Source organism: Lemur catta, chromosome 9 (assembly GCF_020740605.2).
Source record: "Lemur catta isolate mLemCat1 chromosome 9, mLemCat1.pri, whole genome shotgun sequence".
NCBI classification, from domain to species: domain Eukaryota; kingdom Metazoa; phylum Chordata; class Mammalia; order Primates; family Lemuridae; genus Lemur; species Lemur catta.
Genome location: NC_059136.1, coordinates 39,282,940 through 39,303,789, shown reverse-complemented (window position 1 = coordinate 39,303,789; position 20,850 = coordinate 39,282,940). Strand labels below are relative to the sequence as shown.

Below are 20,850 nucleotides of genomic sequence, written 5' to 3'. Positions count from 1 at the left end.
AGGAAAAACTGATTTTCCAGTATTTATTCAAGGAGTAACACTTCAGTACACTTTATCTTTTAATCATGGTGTCATCTGGGTTGGTTCATTCATTGGTGTGTAACTCTGTTTCCACCAAAAAGCTTAGTGGCTGTATCAACATTACCTCTGGGAAAAAAAGGGGGCAGTTCATCTTTTTTTGACCTACGAGCTTAAGACACAACCCTAGGGGAACATCCAGCTAGAAAGCAGTACTCGCCCTGGTGCCATGGTGTGTGCCTGTAGTCCCAATTATTCAGGAGGCTGAGGCAGGAGAATCACTTAAGCCCAGGAGTTTGAGGTTGTAGTGAGCTACGATGATGCCACTGCACTCTAGTATGTGTGACAAAATGAGAGACCCTGTTTCAAAAAAAAATTTTAATTAAACCTACAAAAAGTCAATGTCTCCGAGAAGAGATATTCATTTCTAAAACTGTCAGTGACATGGACATCAACACTGGAAAGGAAATTCCTTTTCAGTCATTAAGCATTTTCAGACCCATTGCAGACTTCCATTTTCCAGGAAACTCATGGCTCATTAAACTCTGGGCACTCTGGATATATATTAACCCATTTTACCCTCCTGTTGTCTCTGTGAAGTAGCAGGTATTATTTGCAGTTAACATATGAGGAAGCTGAGGTTTGGCAAAATTAACCCACCCAAAATTAGTAAACCGGGTTTTGAACGCACCCTAACCAGTCCTAAGTCCTAAGAAAGATGCTACATACACTGCTTCTAAGAAGGAAGGCATTGCATTAGCCAAGTTACAGTGTGCATGGGATTGGAAAGCATACATAGTCATTGAAGTCAGTTGATGTTCAAGTCCCAGATCCTCTTGCCACTTGCTAACTATATTAAGCAGTACACACCTACCAAAATTTAGCAGCCTAAAAGACTGAGCAGTTCTTTAGCTCAGAGTTGTGTGCGTCATCTGGGTGGTTGTGATCTGGACTAAGTTTGGCTGATGTCAGCAGGACTTGCTCACATGTCTGTGGTCAGCAGGTGGGTTGTCTGGGGGCTGCCTGACCCGGGATAGCCACTTTCATAAATCTTGGGACTGGCTCATATAGGATGGCTTCAGTCAGACCTTCAGTGAGGGGGGACCTGGCCAGGTGTCTCACATCTTCCAGTAGAATAGCCTGGACTCATTCACATGCAGCCACAGGGTTCCAAGAAAGCCAGAAGCAGTCTTTGAGATCTTTTGAAGCCTAGGCTCAAAGTGGACACCCTGTCATTTCTGCCACATTCTACTGGCCAAAGTCAGTCATAGAGCCAGTCCAGATTCCACCTGTTGACGAGCATAGCTGCAAAATCATATTGCAAAGGATGATGCTGTAGGAAGAGCAAACAATTGTGGCCCTTTCTGTCATCAATTTACCACACTATGTGACTAAAGGTAAGTTTCTTAACCTATCTGTGTCTGTTTTTACTCATCTGTAAAATGAAGATAATGTTACAATTGTGTCCTATCTCAAAGGGATGATAGTTCATGCGAAGTGCCTGGTTTACCTGAATTTCTCAGAAAGTATTAGCCAGGATGCTGCTGCTGATGTCCTCCAGGGTCTTTCCAGCCTGAAAGTCTTATGAATTCCCATGGGAGACAGACTAGGATTTTATGTAACCCCTTAGGGAAAGACGTTGGCTCTGATTTCCTCATTGTGGATTTCATGCCGTTCCAGCTAACACTCTTCTGGTTGTGAGGCATAGAAACCCACTCAAGCTAGTGTTATTCGGGAAGCCAAAGCTACTGTTTGTCCGTGCATGTCCACTCCATCCTCTCCTCTCTTAACTCCTTTTACGACTCCTCTAGAACATTGCCTAGCCAAGTGGCCTCAGCCCAGGAGTCCAATATGACTGTTTAACTCCGCCCATTAGAGCTAAATGGCCTGTTTCTCGGTGTCCCGATTCCAAACTCCAAAGAGAGAATCTGATTTGTCCAGCACATCTCTTCTTAAAAGGTCAGCATAATCTAATCTGCCATGGCAGGAGGCGAGGGAAGTCTTCGGGAGAAAGGGCACCTTCACGTGGGCAGTGGAGGCTGTGAACCAGCGAAGGCAATGATTCCCATCTCTTGGACACACGGAACCTTCTCTAACATTTGAAATTACCTTCCCATCAAATAGTCAAAGTACTCAACTTTAAGGGCCTTATGAAAATCCATCTCCTCCCTGATAATTTCTAGATAAAGTGCAGGCAGGGTGGCTATTTCTCCCACCCACTCACCAAATACCTACCACATGCTTTAGCTCTAACACAGGTATATTAGTCCAGGGCTACCATAAAAAAGTACCACAAGCTGAGTGACTTAAATGACAGAACTTTATTTTTCTCACAGTTCTGGAAACTAAATGTCTGGAGGAGTTGGCATGGTTGGTTGGCTCCCTTTGAGAGCTATGAGGGAAGGATCTGTTCCAGGCCTCTGTCCTTGGCTTGCACATGGCCATCTTCTCCCTGTCTTCACATCGTCTTCCCTCTGTATGTGGCTGTGTTCAAACCTCCTCTTCTTGTAAGGACACTAGTCAAACAGGATTAGAGTTCACTCTCATGACCTCATTTTAGCTAATTATTTCAGCAAAGACTCTGTCTCCAAACATGGTCAATTCTAAGGTACTGGGGGCTAGGACTTTAACATATGAATTCTGGGGGTACACAATTCAGCCCATAGCAACAGGAAAATAGTCATTGCTGTAAACAATGCAAGTAGTATCTGAGCCTGTCCTTTCCTGGGCTTATCTACAGTTCTGCATATGGGAATGTCCCTGAGAGTATCCAGTAACCACCTATTGATTCTCGCTGTAATAAATAAGCCTTTCTTAAAGCTCTAAGTTCTTGAAAAGTGGTCATACCGGATACTCTTTGAAGGCTTTTTTTTTTTTTTTTTTTTTTTTTGTGACAGGGTCTCACTCTGTCACCCAGGCTAGAGTGCAGTGGTGAACATCAGGGCTCAGGCAATCCTCAGCTTCCCAATTAGCTGGGACTACAGGCGTGTGTCACCTTGCCAGGCTAATTTTTTTATGTTTTGTAAAGATGGGGGTCTTGCTATGTTGTCAGGCTGGTCTCAAACTCCTGGGTTCAAACAGTCCTCCTGCCTCAGCCTCCAAAAGTACTGGGATTATTGGTGTGAGCCACTGCACCCAGCCCTTGATGGTTTTTTATATTATCAAGACTTTATTTTAAATTATGTGTAAGCAGATAGCATTTTGTTTATTTACACATTGTCTAAGGCAATGGTTTTTCTGCTAAACAATGGAATTCTTGATGCTTTAAAAAAACGTCTATGCCCCAGACTTACCCCCCAAAATTCTGATTTATTTGGTTTAGGGTGGGATACAGGCTATTTTTTTTTTTTAAAGGCTTCTCATGATGCTTAAATGCAGTCAGTTTGAGAACCACTGGCTTCAGGCAAAGAAGAAGGGAAGCAACTGACTCATAAAGCATCTCTACCTGCCAGGCTCTGGGGCCAGCACTTTGCTCTATAATTTAATGTTATTTTCAAAACAATCATATGATTATTAATTCTACATCCCTCATTTTGTAGATTAAAAAACTGAGACTCAAGAAGATTGATTTGCTCAAGTTCTATAAGTTGTGGAGGGAGAAGGTCAAATATTGGATAGCAGGAGCCTGGTAGGGCCAGAGGTTGGTTGGTCTGGATTTTTCTATTGTTTATAGAGGGGAGTCAGCACAGAAGGACAGAGCACTTTTGTTTTGTTTTAGTTTTGTTTTGAGACAGGGTCTTGCTCTGTCGCCCAGGCTAGAGTGCAGTAGCATCATCATAACTCACTGTGACCTAATTCCTGCATTCGAGTGATCCTCCTGCCTCCTGCCTCAGCTTCCCAAGTAGCTGGGACTATACGGCACACCCCACACCTGGCTAATTTTTCTATATTTTGTAGAGATGGGGCCTTGCTCTTGCTCAGGCTGGTCTGGAACTCCTTCCTGGCCTCAAGCGATCCTCCCACCTCAGCCTCCCAAAGTGCTAGGCATGAGCCACCATGCAGCCAACACACCAGTTTTTGACCACCTTTTTAAACAGATCTCACAGTCTTTTGTTCGCGCTAATGTTTCCATTATAGGGTCAACAACCATCATGTGAACATATTACCTCTATTTGTCAGAACAGACTGGGCTATACTGCTGTAACAAACCTTAAATACCCAAGGCTTGACATATAATTTAGTTCTCAGTCATCAAAGCTTCTTAGAACTACTAGTGACCCGCCAGGGTACCTCTCTTCTAAGTGGTGACTTAGGGATCCAGGTTTTTTTTTTTTTTTTGGCCATACACAGGAAGTGTGGGGGAGCAAATGGGCTTGTTGATGAGCAGTAAATGTTTCTTCCATGTTACCTTGCCCTAAGGCATCTTTTTTTGGAAAACATGTCCAAGAAGACTGAAACCCATGTTTGACTCCACAGACCCTCCTTCCCCCATGCCCCGCACAGTGAAGCTTACAGTCTGTCCTTCTGTGCCTTGTATGAGAAACAAAGTAAAGGCAAAGCTAAACTCTTTACTGAGGTATGATGCAATTTAGATGTTTAGAGGGATGTCTAAATTTAGATTTAGATGCAATTTGACATATTTTACTGTATTATATATTCCTTGGGGGTGGCAGGAACCATCTCATTCTTAGTTTGTATCGCTCCTAATACCTTGCACACAGTAGGTCTTTAATATATATAAAGTAGGTCTTTAATATATATAAAGTATATATGTCCATATATGCGTAAATTCAGCAAATATTTATTCAACAAAGCATAGTCCCTCCCCTCATGACTGTAATTAAAATACCCTAATAATAACTTTTATTAGTGTTGGGTCTTGTCATTTGTAATGTGGTTTAGCTACTTTAATCTCATTTTAATTATGAATGTTATAAATTGAAAATATAGACCAATTATCTTGGATTTTTTTTTTGTTTGTTTTTGTTTTTGAGACAGGGTCTCTCTCTGTCACCCAGGCTGAAGTACAGTGGTGCCATTATAGCTTATAGCTCGCTGCAATCTCAAACTCCTGGGCTCAAGTGATCCTCATGCCTCAGCCTCCTGAGTAGCTAGGACTACAGGTGTGTGTCACCATACCCAGCTAATATTTAAATTTTTTTAGAGACAGGGTCTCACTGTGTTGCTCGGGCTGGTCTCAAACTCCTGGCCTAAAGTGATCTTCCTGCCTCAGCCTCCCAAAGTGCTGGCATTACAGGTGTCAGCCATCGCACCCAGCTAGACCAATTATCTTGGACTTCTCATTAAGTTAATTTCTCAATTTGTAATCTACTCACACATTTCTTTCCCTCTTGTTTCATAGCTGGATGGGAAGTAGGCAGTTTTTAGCCAATGAAGAAATATAATACTATGCCTATATTATATTATGCATGTACCCAAAGGTTAAAAACCTTCTTTCTGATCGTACAGATAGATTTACAGACTTTTAAACAACTTTATTGAAAAACACCCAAATGCAGTTGAAGGATGATATAAAATTATAAGACATAATTTTTCAGCTTAGACACTCAAGGATATTTTTTGATCTTTTTTAGCCTTCCTTTAGATATTTCAGATTTTATAACTGAAAAAAGAATTTTGATTTGAGTAATTTTGTAGATTTTTACTAAATTTTTTATTACAAAGGAATATATTCACTGCAGAAACTTTAAAAAATAGAGATAATAATCCATCCCTGTTTCTCCCTTCCTAACCACTATTAGCATTTTAGTGTATTTCCAGATTGGCTATTTTTAGATGAAAGAGAATATTTAATTATCTCTTCTCCTGCAAGGTTATTTGGTCTAAGAATATTAGGAAACTGTCTTTTTGGATAGACGTTTTCATTTAGCTAGTATTTTAGTGATTATATTTCATGCAACAGCTGTGGGGTGAAGGTTCAGAAGAGACCAGGGAATTTGTCTGAGTAATGGTGGTAATTTACATTTTCTCCCTAATGGAGTGGGGAAAAAGACTTAAGAAAAATTTAAGGAAGAAACAGAAAAGAGACATAAGTAGTAGTCCTAAAAATAAAAGATGTAAACTGAATGAAAAAAAAAATTACAGAACATAAGATTGGGGGTAACTTATTTTTCTTCCTAAATAATTCAAGCAAAAGCTTGTGTCTTTTTTTAAGACCCTGATTTTCCTAAATATTCACCACAGTAAATAGCTATAATTACGATTCATCACACGTAATCAGTTTCCAAATTATTTCATGAATACATTAGCTATTGCAACGAGTTCCCTTTTTTTTCCCCCAAGTCAATCTTCAAGCCAGTTGAAGTTTCACAATGGTCCTTTAAACCAACACTTGTAGCTCACAATGTCTGCAAGTCCAGGGTACCCATGTCTGGCTCTTTTTGATCTGTTAAATGTTTTAGTTCCATATCTTTTGGACATTTAAATCATTTTGATTCGCCATGTGCTCTGAAGGTAGAAGTATTTCAGGAGCCCTCTCACTGCATGTTAAGTGCTGTTCTCTGACTCCCAGCCAGAGCTCGGATGTTGGCAGGGTTGTTTGCTCAAATGTAGTGATTTCATTTCCAACCTTTGCACACTAAAATTATATAGCCTAAACACGAAGCTTCCAGATTTTTTCTCAAAAAGAAAAAAAGAACCAGAATAAAAACATAACGTGGCTACAATATAAAACAATCTTTAAAATGGGAAGAAATTTGAAAATAAAATTGTTACAGTGTTATGATAAAATATTGAGGAATGATTAATGCTGGTTTGTGAGGTTCAATAGCTGAGAAATCTTAAAAAATGGAACAGTTACTGTTGGAGCATTTCTTTTTTTTTTTTTTATTTTGTAAAGGGAGTGAATGTATTAGGTTGGACTTCCCCTAAAGCAAACCCTGAGTTTAGGATATGAGAACAGTGGTTTATTTGGGAGGGGATGCCTAGAAATACAAGTAAGGGAGTAGAGAAGTTAGAAAGGGAAAGGAAGGGGGCTAGCAAAGGGTACAGTTACAAGCAGGTTACTGCTCTGGGACCTAGGGCTCAACCCCAGTGGAGATCCTAAAGATGAAGTGTAGAACACACCTCAGAGTTATCCCACCAAAGGGGCAAGGGAACGGGAGTGGGGGATATTATTCACCAACTTCCATCTATTTCTAGCTGGCAACTAATCACAGCGGGGCCAACTCCCTGTCACCCTAGTTTATGTCCAGCATGAATCATGAGAAAACCCTCAAGTCACAAATGCAAGAGGCTGCCATCGGCACATAGCAGAAAGTTGAGTACCATAGGGATATGAGCTGGGCACCTACAATGTCTAAGGGAGGTGGTTAAGAACATGGGCTTCGAGTCAAGCAGACCTATTTGAGTCCTGCTTCTGCCACTTATGTGTGACACTGAGTGAACACCTTAATTGCTCTATGCCTCAGTTTCTTTATTTGTAAAATGAATATAGTACTATAACCTATCTACTGGGCCTTTTAGAGCCACTGTAAGTGTTAAATGACATACTGTGTGTAAACTGTGCACAAGGTGAGAGCTCACTATATGTATCAAAGAACTGGCTCAAATGGACATGGGAGATTAAGTCAGTAAATTGTGGCTTGGTTAACCTTTGTGACAGACAACTCCTGGGTTGCCCGCCAGGCTCACAATTCCTTATAATGTGGGTTTCCCATGGCAATGTCACACTATTGTGTGACACTGGCCTCTGGCCAGAGCTAGGGTGAACATCAAGACCAATCCATTTCTTTTTTGGGGGGTGGGTGGGGGTACTTTGAAATCTAGAAGAGAGAATCATCACTGAGCCCGATGTATTTGTCTTTGCTGAGTCACATTAATGGCAACTGTTTTAGGAACTCCTTCCTGCCAAGGGCTTGGAGCAACCCTAGTTCTCTCCTCTTGACTTTTGGTTGTTCTGATCATCCATGAGGTAATTTACATCCTTTCAGAAATGCGCCTTTTTGCTAAAGTTAGTAATAGAGAATTTCTAACCAAAAAATCTTAACCAATAAAGCCCATCTCTTCTTAACCCAACAATTTAACTAACTGCTGGCTGCTCTCTTCTTTCATCACTATTTATATATAAATATAGTATTGCCCGGTATTTTGTACTCATTCCCAGAGCTGGTAAAAAACAAAACCAAACCCCCACAGCCTTCTAGTCCTTTCTGGAGTCATTTTGCTGACTATGCAAAGCTTAGAATACACAATTAGTAATTAAATGGCTTTCAATCTCATAAGGATGCCCAATATGTAAATAATTCACTGTAAGCAAACCAAACTGAAAACTTTTTTCCTATCCTTGAAATGAGATGAATCTAACAGAACCAGATTCTAAAAATATAATCAAGATGATCTTGTATCTTTTTAAAAATTAAATACTATTAGCTCCTAGATCCTACTCTGCTTTTCTGAAGTATGGGCTTCCCTCCACCATAGCCCGTTTGCCTCCATTTCCTACAAAACTCATTTCTTCCTATTCTGCTCTCATAATCTTCTTCTCCTATCTATTTACACAGGCGTTAAGTCAACTGATATTTATCTAGTGTCAACTATGACCCTATTATGGTAGGTGCTGGACCTATCATCATTATACAAAACAAAACAAACTTAGTGCCTGGCCTTAAAAAGCCTATGATCTCATGGTGAGACAAGACATCAAATAGACAAAAATTTGAAAATACATGGTTAAAAATTATGAAATGTGTCATGTAAGAATAGTGGGGATTAAATTAGAGATTAAAATAGAAAATCTCATTTAGGTTGAAGGGGTAAGGAAAACTTCTCTAAGACAGTGACTCTAAGACATGCTGAGAATGAAGGATAAGGAGTAGAGGCTGGATAGGTATAGGTGGAGGGAAGAGCATTCTAGACAAAAGGAACAGCATGTGAAAAAGCTCAGAGGAAAGATAAAAGAACTGAAAAAAGGCCAAGTGTGGCTGGCCCATTCCAGCGTGAGCCAGGAGGAGCAGGGAAATGAGGCTGAGAGACGGGCAGGAGCCATAGAAAGATCTCCAATGAGAAGCATTGAAGGAAGGGCTGAAGCAAATGATGACATCATATCTGAGTTGCTTAAAAGAACATTCTGGCTACTGGGTGGAGAATGGATGGGAGAGGGGCAAGGACAGAAGCAAAAAGACCAAGCAGGAGGCTTCTGAAGTTTTCTAGTGATGATAGTGGGGTGAGAGAGTGAGGTGGAGGGAATAGAAAGGGAGAGAACTGAGAGGTATCACGGAGGCAGAACGCTCAGGACTTTGTGATGGATTGGAAGTCGAAAGAGAGGGTAACTTTGCATTTCTGATTTCAGCATTTAGATGGATAGCGGTGACATTTATTGATATAAGGAACTTTGAAGGAGCATCACGTTTCAGAGGAGGATCAAAATATGTGGGTCTGTAGTTCCGAAAAGTGACGTGGCCTGGAGATACAAATTCGGGAGCAGTTGAAGCATTAAGTATCCCTTGTACGTGATGAGTCGCCTCTCTGCTGTCTTTTGAAAGTTTAACTATAATGTCTGTCTTGGTGTGGATCTCTTTGAGTTAATCTGACTTGGAGATCATTTGGTTTCTTGGATGTTTATATTCATGTCTTTCATCAAATTTGGGACGTTTTCAGCCATTATTTCTTCAAACATTCTGTCTGCCCCTTTCTCTGTTCTCCTTGTGGAACTCCCACAATGTGTATGTTGGTCTGCATGATGGTGCTCCACAGGTCTTAAGCTCTGTTCACTTTTCTTCAATCTTTCTTTTCCTCTGTTCCTCAGACTTGATAATTCCCACTGTCCTACTATCAAGTTTGCTGATTCTTTCTTCTGCCTGTAAAAATCTGCTTTGAATCCCTCTAGTGAATTTTTCATTTCAGTTATTATACTTTTCAGCTCCTGAACTTCTTTGTAGGTTTTCTGTCTTTTTATTGTTAATAGTACATATTCCTGATGTTAAGGACATACATTTTTCACATGAACAAAGAATAAAAGTGGATGCAGACAAGCAAAAGGGGTAGAATATGGAGATATCTTGTTCGTCCTCCATTCTTTTTTTTAATTTCAAAATATTAAGGGGGTACAAATGTTTTAAGTTACATGGATCACTTTTGTAATGCTTGAGTCCGGGCTAAAGGTGTGCCCATCACCCAAAGCGTGTTCATAGTACCTGTTAGGTAGGTTTTTGCCCCTCCCCTCTGATTGGTTTCCACTGAGTTTTACTTCCTCTATGCACATATGCCCATCTGTTAGTTCCAATTTAATAGTGCGTACACATGGTGTTTGCTTTTATATTCTTGACACACTTCACTTAGGAGAATGGCCTCCAGTTCCATCCAGATTATTGCAAACGGTATGAATTCATCTTTTTTATGGTTGAGTAGTCCTCCATGGTATATATATGCCACATTTTATTAATCCACTCATGAACTGATGGGCACTTGGGTTGATTCCACATCTTTGCAACTGTGAATTGGACTGCAATAAACATTCGAGTGCAGGTATCTTTTTGGTGAAAAATATTTTTTCCCTTTGGGTAAATACCCAATTCACTCTGCTTTCTGCTCTGGAAAGCTGACCAGATGGATTACAGCAATGGGTTCCCAAACTTTTTGGTTTTTGATTGGGTTTGGGTAATTGGAAACCCTAGCAAGAGTTTGAAGGAAAGAGAGAGAAATCAGGGCATTTATTCTCCTGGTTCCCTCCATGTAGTGCTGCCTGGGGCTGACAGGATCCTTTGATTGAAGGTCATTGCTTTTCTCAAGGTGACAGACTACACAAAACTTCCTTTGGGCTTTAACAACTACTCCAACTCCTCATCCATTATAACGTAGGGATGATAACTAACCCCAAGCTACTATTTATCATTCCCCTACACCCATAATCCTTCCTTGAATTATCCCAGTTTCAATATGCTGTTTCCTAATACCCAAGTGGAACTCATGCACAACATGTATGACAGAGGAAGATGCAAGAATGTCCTTAAAGCACTGCTTACAATCATCAAAACCTGGAAATACTCTAAATGCCCAACAGTAAAGTGGATTCATAAACTGTAGTTTACTCACAAAATTACACAGCAGCCAAAAGGAATTATCTACAATATGCAATACTATGGGAGAATTTTAGCAAAATAACATTAAGGAAAAAAGGAAGCTTGAGAAGATATCATACATGCAGTAGCATGATACCCATCTATAAAGTAAAAATCTAGTATTAAAAAATGTAATTTATGGGAACACAGGAAAGCAAGGAAATTATGAATGATTCAGGATTTTAGTTATCTTGGTGTGCAGTAGCAGGGGTGAATGTGTCTGGTGGGTGAAGATGTGGTTAGATATAGATTATCATGGTCCTGATCTTCCTTTTGAGAAGCAGGTTTTTATGGGTGTTACTAAAAATAATTAACTAAAAAGGGAGGCCATACATGGATCAATGATGCATATGTCATGACAAACATTATTATTAATCCAATTCTGTATACTTAAGGTTCAGTTTTAAAAGGAGGAGGGGTGGTTTACATAGGGAGCTATGAAAAATTAGAGGAAGACCCCAATTTAGACTGAGGAATCGGAGATCTTCCTGGACCATCTCTAATGTCTAAAGTAGCCAAGTGAAAGGGGAACTGAGGGTGTGTGGGGAAAGTTATTGCCAGCAGAGGAGATAACCTGAATGAAAGCCCTGAGGGGAGAAAAGCCATTGTGTTTATAAAATTGCAAACAGCTTACATTGGTATAAGGTTGTATTCATTTTCTGTGAATGTTGTAACAAATTACCGCAATCTTGGTGGCTTAAAACAACAGAAAATTGGCCAGGCGTGGTGGCTCACACCTGTAATCCTAGCACTCTAGACAGCCAAGGTGAGAAAATCTCTTGAGCTCATGAGTTTGAGACCAGCCTGAGCAAGAGTGAGACCCTTTCTCTACTAAAAATAGAAAAAATTAGCTGGGCATGGTAGCATGTGCCTGTAGTCCCAGCTACTTGGGAGGCTGAGGCAGGAAGATCGCTTGAGCCCAAGAGTTTGAGGTTGCTGTGAGCTAGGCTGACACCACGGCACTTTAGCCTGGGCAACAGAGCAAGACTTTGTCTCAACAACCAAAAAAAGCATAAGTTTAAAATTTTGATGAAATCCAGATCATCTAATTTTCCTTTTGTTGCTAGTGCTTTTGCTGTTGTATGTAGGAAACCATTGCCAAGTCTAAACAAGGTCATGAAGATTTGACCTTGTTTTCTTCTAGAATTTTAGTTTTAGCTCTTAAATTTAGGCCTTCGATCCGTTTTGTGTTAATTTTTAAAACGTAGTATGAGGTAGGAATCCAACTTCATTCTTTTGCATGTGGATATTAAGTTGTCTCAGCACCATTTGTTGAAGAAACTGTTCTTTCCCCATTGAATGGGCTTGGGCACCCTTGTCGAAAAAAATCAACTGACCATAGGTATATTGGTTTATTTCTGGACTTTAATTCTATTCCATTGGTCTAAACTTATGCCTGTACCATTGCTTTGATTAATGTAGCTTTGTATTAATAATAAGTTTCAAAATCAGGAAGTGAGTCATCATCTTTTTCAAGATTTTTCTGAGGCTATTTGGTGTACCCTGCAATGTCACATCAATTTTAGCACTTACCCTGTTTTTCAAAAAAAGGCCTTTGGGATTTTTATAGAAATTACATCAAATCTATAGATTGCTTTGAGAATTATGGCCATTTTGCTAACATTATGTCTTCTAATCCATGAATATGAGAGATGTTTTCCTGTTTACTTAGGTCTTACTTTAATTTCTTTTAGGAACATTTTATAGTTACCAGTGTTTAAGTCTTGAACCTCCTTGGTTAAATTTATTCCTAGGTATTTAATTGTTTTAAACGCTACTGTAAATGGAACTGCTTTCTTAATTTTCTTTTTGGATTGTTCATTGCTAGTGTATAGAAATACAACTGATTTTTGTATGTTAATTTTCTATACTGTAAGTTTGCTGAATTCTTTTATTAGCTCTAACAGATTTTTTGTGAATTCTTCTTACATATAAGATCATGCCATTTGTAAAAAGAGACAGTTTCACTTCTTCCTAGCCAATATGGATGCTTTTTATTTTTATTGTCTAATTGTTCTAGAGATTGACTGCACTTTTGAGCAAAAAATGAGAAAAAACATTTTAACGTTGCAATTTCTACATGGTTTTCAAACTCCACATAGCAGTGTAGACATATCACTTTTGAAATCTGTAGAAAGTGTCTCATGAAAAGGATAGGGAGGGCTGAGCGTGGTGGGTCACACCTGTAATCCTAGTACTCTGGGGGGTCAAGACCAGCCTGAGCAGGCGCGAGACTCCAAACTCTACAAAAAATATAAGAATTAGCTGGGTGCAGTGGCATGTGCCCATAGTCCCAGCTACCACAGAGGGTGAGGCAGGAGGATCGCTAGAGCCTGGGAGTGTGAGGTTGCAGTGAGCTATGATGATGCCACTGAACTCTATCCTGGGGCAACAAAGCAAGACCCTGTCTCCACAAAAGAAAAAACGAAGGAAAAAAAAAAAAAAAAAAGGACAGGAAGCACTTAGTCTTTGTATCTAAAGAAAACTTACCATATAAACATTCTAGTGTCAACAGCATTTAAAATTATGCACAGTAATATATGGAAGAACAGATTTTGTACTTCTTTTGCACTACATTATCTTTAGTATGTTTTAAAATACTGAAGAAAAAGAAACAAAATTGAGAAGTTTTCACCTTCAAAATTTATTATACAAGCCATACACACAAGTGAAATCCTAGTTATAAAAGATGCATCTGGAAGAATAAGTTATAATAAAATTCAACAAAAATGAGCATGTAAATGTATATCCACAGGAATATACACAAATTTAAATGTTCTCAGTGACTGGCATTACTTTATGCATTACATAAGACAATATCTACTAATTAAGTTATCTGATTTACTGGGTTTTAGAAGGCCTTAAATATAATATCCAGATAAATCAATAACAAAAGGCAGCTCCACTCTGAACTATATTACAATCCAGAATCTTATTTTAGATTATCATTCACTATGCCCTTTGAAAGGTTTCCAAGAGACGTTATTTTACAAAATAATATTAGAATGACCCCCCCCCAAAAGAATATGCATGGAGGTGAATGGTTTTAACTTTAAGAAAGAAATGTATTTTTGGTATCATTAATACAAAGTTTATAATATTTATATAATTGTATATAAATGGTATCTATAGAATATAAACTAAATATAATTTTAGAAAGATATAAACAGTTTTCAAATATAAAAACTTTGTGCTATTAAAAAGATGTTTAACAAGGTAGTTATTATTAAAGTAAACCAAAAAATATTTAAAATCTTTATTAACTCAAATTAGAATTATAAAAATGTTTATCTAAAAACACTAATTTTGATATTCAAGTACAGAATTGTGGTACAGCCAAAAATTGTTCAAGGGCCCTCCCTCAAATGACTTACACAAGCTTTTAAGTGAATGGACAAGGTACACTAAAGGCAGATGAAAGGGCATTCAATAAAACAAAGATGACAAAAAAGATGGCAAAGACAATGGCTAAATAAGTTTCTAGTCTGATACAAAAACTATTTTTAGGAAGGATAAAATTAAAAGTGCTTAATACAAAAAATTTTAATGTTACTAATTGCTCTCAAGTGCCATAAAACAGGAGTTACCAAAATAACTTCTTTATTAAGAGTTGGCCAAACTTCAACTACTATTACTATAGTGCCTTGTTCAAACAAACTTCCCACATTTATCAGTTATCTTACACATGTAATTTATCTTACATACGTACATAAATATCAGGAAAGTTTAAATACTTTTATTTTAATCTTTTCCTTAAAGATGCAGGATTTCATCCTGCATCAGTTACATGGACATGACAAAAATGAATTAAATAGGAAGTGAATATAAAGAATACTTGGTACCATGACATCATGATCTGGAACAAATGAAGTTTTCTACCTCTTGCTCCATTTTCTAGATAAAGGGTAGGAAGAAAAATTATTAAGTTTCAATATGGAAAAAGCTAAAGAAATATTATGTCAATACTGTTTTTTTTTTTTAGTGAACAACCTTAAGAATATTCATGTACATATCTGATAATGAAAATTTAAACATTTAGCTCAGTATTTAAGACTATCACATAAACTGATTTCGCAGATGGGACATAGTTATTTAAATGCCTTTGAAATGAGTCCAAGATGCATTCATTTTATGTTGACTTCAAACAGTAATAATCAAGGTACAGGTGTACTTATTAATATTTTATACTTTGTAGGTACCAGTATTATCTATATTATACTACACAGTTACCATAGTATACTTTAGTAGGTATGTTAAATACTATACATATTATATACTAGTGAGTATCTAGTGGGTACCATTTAATATTTTGTAATTACCAGTAATATACACATGTAGGTACCACTTAACATCTCTTTTTAAGAATTAGTACTCTAATACCTAGTATAAAGCAAGATTTATACTTAAAAGGAGCTACATATCTTCATTAACACAAAAATAAAGAATATTCATAGTTTATGTTCCACTGTATCAGACACAAACTAATGAAATTCTAGATTGAAAAAAATACTGAACTCACCCTTACCTAGAATTCATAATCCACATATTAAAAAATGGTCTTTAAGTTCTTATAATCAGTTCTTTATATAGATTAAATAAAGCCTTACCAAGCTTATATAAGTGATATATTATGTGACAATAAGAGCATTAGAAAGTTTCAACTCAATAGTTTACCTGAATAAGTGTTGTTTTATCATAGTCACTGCGATGCTGATAAATACACTGGCTGATTACTGCATACAAATTTTCCAATTGAAAAATATTGTATTCTTGACTTTTTTTAACAACAGTCTTCAAAAGATTCTAAAAGCAAATATGAGTAAGTTTACATATGTGAGAGAGGAATTCCCTGAGACAAGATATTTAATTTCAAAGGTTTGGGGAATTGTTATCATAGAAGCCAGAGAGAGGGCAGACCAAGCCATCTGATGAGACATTTGATGAGCAGTGGCTCTGACATTTAAATGTAGTTAACATTATCTGTAATCCTGGCCTTGACCCTGTGTAACTCCTATTCTAAAAACTATTACTAAGGAGGTTGCCAATTTCAACTCTAACCCTGAGCCTCTACAAATTAAAAGTTAAAAACTAACCTCAAATTAGATTAATAGGGAAAAAAAGCAATGTTTTTACAGGGTATTTTATAGCAGTATAAGTACATTATGATTAATTCCATTAAAAAAGATACTATATAAATGGTGAACTACCTCACAACTTCAGGGTTCTTCTTATATAAAAAGGATTTTCCATCTGCTCAGTGTTTTTTCTCATAAGTAAAATGGTGGACTCACTAGGATTTATGTAATTCTTCAAATCTGGCCCTATCAGGATACGTCATTACCTCATAATTAACAAAAACATACCATTACAGTTAAGTAAACATCAACTAGAATGGTCATAGGTAATGGTCATAAAAACAATATATGGGGCCAATAATTTAGACTAGTCTGTTAAAAACTATAAATTAACAAACATGTTAGTCATCTCCAACTAGTGCCTTTATGCAAATGATTCTATAGCAAGTTTATCCTCTCATAAAAGGTCATCATGTATTGCATGCCTAATGGATACACTGCACTATTACACAGTTCCTTTTCTGGTGGGGAAAAAGTACTATTACCAGAAAAAGTACAAGTTGAAATAGTCTCAATAGATGGCTTTCTATAATTGACTCAAAATGATGTGTCTGTATCCTGAGCAGAACAAAGTTGTAAAATTTATAAAAATTGATTAAGTAGACCAATAACTGCCACCCTTAACCCCAAACAACATAGAAGTTCCTATCTCAACATTAGGGATACCATTTTTATGGTCATGAGATTTACAGGAGCTTATAGTAATAGTTTCACACACACTTTTAAAGAGATTTTTCAGAGAGATTAAAGTTTTTTGGGAAGAAACTGCTCCAGGAATATTGCTGCTTTCTTAAGTACAGACATCAAGTTCCTATTAACTCTGCTCCATTCAAAAGAAAGGCTTTCCTGAGTCTACTGTTACTAGCAGGTTCACCTTGTACTTACACAGAGCAGATTTCCCTCTAATATGTTAAAATTCTTATCTATACAAATAATTTATATCTTTGCATATAGCTTTATACATCAAAAAATTTCAGCTGGGCATGGTGGCTCACACTTGTAATCCCAGCACTTTGAGAGGCTGAGGCAGGAGGATTGCTTGAGCCCTGGAGTTTGAGGCTACAGTGAGCTATAATCATGCCACTGTACTCCAGCCTGGGTGACAGAGCAAAACCCTGTCTCATTAAAAAAGAAAAACCAAAAACCAAATAAACAAACAAAAATAAACCCTCAACATTCTCAGACTTGAAATGTGGCCAAAATAAAACAGGTAAATTGTAATTAGGATGCAAATTTGTTCACTTTTGAAGTAAAAGGGCAAAAAAATTAATCTTATTACAGATATATGTTAAGGCAATTGCAATATATCCAAGTTGTTAGTTGGGACCATAAGACTGTTGTTCAGAGGTATCAGGTGGAGAGTTCCAGAGGTAGGATCATCCTTACAGAAGTGATGGCTACTCCAAGAGTGGAAAAAAAAAAAAAAAAAAGAGCAAATGGTTAAGAAAAACCCTGAGGAACTGATAAAAGTAGTTGAAGGCAAGGATGGTTTAAGGACACAACAGTCAAAGAAAGAGAGTTATCAATAGTCAAATGTTACAGATATGGCAAGAAGAATTCACTTTAACAAAGGCAAGTATTATTAGGTATTAGGGTGTCACTTTATTAGAGTTCTAAGGATGAAAACCCAACTGAGAGGATAGAAAGGGAGAAAGAACGAGCAACAGATAACCTGCAGCATATCAGAATCACTTACCTATTTTCCCTCTGGTTCTTACCACAGATCCTCAGATATAATTCCTAATTTGGAACAGGGGAAAGAGAAGAGCAGTAAAGGGAAGCTGGGAGGAAGAAAAAGTTTTAGTTTCTCATGTAATTCCTATGTAGCCAGACTGCCACTAGTCCATAATCCAGTGTTTGGAGATTACTAATCTGTTCAGTGAAAGCATTATGATTTCAATTTACATACTTTTAATAGCTCATGGTCCACAACAAGTGAGGGTGTAGGTTGAGAAAGAATTGCCAAAGCCTTTTCAACACTGATGAGCTGCTGCTGTTCTACTTGGGAACGCCTAGCTCGAGTCATTCGCAGAACACCCATTTCTAGAATGAAAAATTAAATAACTATTATTTGGTCTACAGACATTATAATACCTAAAATAAACAGTAGGCTGATTAAATAATAGGGCATGTTTACTAAGGACACAAATACTGATTCTGGCTTATTAACTCTTTCTGTTATAAGATTAGGACACTGCCACTCAAAAATTAAGGACAGTTAGAAAAGTATTTCTCAAATTGAGTATTTCAGGGGGATCCTCAACAGGTCAGGCTGTCTTCTATTTAGGTACAAGATTTACAAAATTTTAAGATCTGGAAAGGACCTCAATAATCTAGAATAAGAGTTGCAAACTACTACCCATGGGCAAAATCTGGCCTACGATTGTAAGTGAAGTTTTATTAGAACATAACCGTGTCCATTTTATCTACCTTCAATGCAGCTTTCCCGGCAGGGTTGAGTAGTTGTGACAGAAACCGAGAGTGTATGGCCCCTGCCCAGTCTAAAGCCTTTACCACCTGGTATCTGGCCCTTTAAAGAACTTACTCATTGATAGATGAGAAAAATGAAGCCAAGAGAGGTGAAGAGACTTTTCTAAGGTCATACATCTAATTGTTGTAAGAGCCAAGACAAGAATCCAGATCTCTTGATACATAAGTCCTATTAAATAATGTCCTTTCAGAAAAAAGGTAATGATAAATGAAAATAAAACTGACCAAAACAAAACAAATTAAATATCCACATTAGAAAGGCTATGTAATAGTCCATTATTGCTGATTACTCAAACATATCAGAACTCATTTCAAGGAAGCCCTTGTAAAAGGCTAATAACCTTCAGCATATAAACCACTGAAGAAAACCAGTCTCATGAACCAGCTTTGACCCCATTACCCTCACCTTTTTGCTTTGTCTGACTAAACAAATCTACTGCCAAAGGCTCAAGAAGATCCAAATGAAGATAATTCTAAATGGAAAATTTGGGGAGTAGGATCATTGGAGTAAATACAATTTATCTTGGACCTAACCTACCACAAGGGATAAAAGAATGATGGGGGTGGGTAAGAGTTGTTCTATATCACTCAGGAGGAATCAGAGAAAGCTGCTCATCTTGCTTAAAAATAAAAGAGTATCCTGCCAGCTTTTTAAAGCTGCATAGCCAGGCCCTGGGCTATATTCTTTAGATAGATTATTAGATTCAATTCACAAAATATCTCATTACCCAGCTACTATCTACCCCAATTTTGCAGATGAACAAACAGGCTGACAGGTTAAGTATCTTGCCCATGGTCACAAGCTACTAAGTACTGGTCTGTTTGATGCCAATGTACTTTTAACAACAGTGATTTACTAGTTCAACAGTAAGTAAAGATAATGCTATTTTTTTCTTATTAACACCTGCACTCTGAGGACAAGAAAAAAGCAATAAATTGAGATGTAATTAGCTGTTCATGAACTTTGAGACATCTTTTAAAATTAGTAAGTTGCTTTTTAAATAGAAAAATACTTACCTTTTGCTTCATTTTCATCAGAAATATCTATTGTCTGAGAGCTAGAAGGATCTCCATTGCAAGCAATCTTATCTTTCCTCAATTCTGTACATGCTGTAATCTTCCTAGATTCTTTAAGTTCATTCTCAATATTATAAGCACTTGAACTATTGTTTCCCAATTCTAGATTGCTTTCAGAGGCATTCTGCTGCTTCTCATTTTCTTCCATTGAAGACTCTCCTGTGTTTCCATTTTCATTGTGGTCTACACTTGTATCTTGAGTTTCCTCTGTATCACTCTCGATTTTGTCATCAGCATTATGGCAATCATCCTTTGCCTGTGAAATCTTCCGTCGCTTTGTTATGGTGCCTCCATACCACTTCGACTTTTTGCGAATTTTTCTCTTCAACTGAGCTTCAAGGAATTTAAAGAAAAATGGTGAATGAACATTCAATAATTTTCTCAGTTCTAAGAAAGTTTTTCTTAAAGAAACGCAGAGATATGAACGGATAAGGAGTTTGAGAAACCACAGTAGTTTTGTATGTTTAGAATATAGAAACAACAGCAGAGTATTGTGAGGAGAAGGTGAAGTGGGCAAGGCCCAGATCATAAAATGACCTGTCATTCTAAGAAGTTTGGATTTTATCTTGAATAATTTTATGAAGGGCTATGACATAATCCGCCTGACACATATTTGAGAAAGATCACTTTGGCAGCAGTATGAGAAATGAACCAGAAAGAGGGCAAAGGTTAAAATAGCCTACATTTATTGACTGTTTATATGTGCTAGAAACTTTTTTAAGAGACACATCTATGTTGCCTAGGCTGTAGTGTAGTGGCTATTCACAGGTGCAATCACACTGCTCTATAGCATCGAACTTCTGGGCTCAAGCAATCTTTCTGCCTTGGCTTCCCGAGTAGCTGAGACTACAGGTGCATAGCACCACACCCAGCTAATACTAAGAATTCTTCTAAGCCCTTTATGTACACTTATTGAAATTTCATCTTAACCCAGTGAGGTTTGCTATTATTATCACTACTATTACATAGAGAACCTAAGGTCCAGAGAGGTTAAATATTCTGTCTAGACTAGATGGAGTATAATCACACTGCAATGGTCATGGGAGAAGTAGTAAAATTTAGGTAGCAGAAGTGACAGAGGGAGAATGGAGGATAGATTTGAAAGAAATTAA

General features: G+C 37.5%; 1 protein-coding gene across 1 annotated transcript in view; it reads right to left on the bottom strand.

The window, feature by feature from the left end:
• Nucleotides 1–14,278: 14,278 nt before the first annotated feature.
• ATAD2 (ATPase family AAA domain containing 2) overlaps nt 14,279–20,850 on the bottom strand; it is a 65,271-nt gene continuing 58,699 nt past the window's right edge. The window contains exons 25-28 of the mRNA XM_045560530.1: nt 19,679–20,071; nt 18,081–18,214; nt 15,711–15,839; nt 14,279–14,930 (exon numbers count right to left, since the gene is read on the bottom strand). Of these exons, the coding sequence (XP_045416486.1) occupies nt 14,886–14,930; nt 15,711–15,839; nt 18,081–18,214; nt 19,679–20,071 (701 nt within the window). The 3' untranslated portion in view covers nt 14,279–14,885. The remainder of the gene's footprint in view (nt 14,931–15,710; nt 15,840–18,080; nt 18,215–19,678; nt 20,072–20,850) is intronic.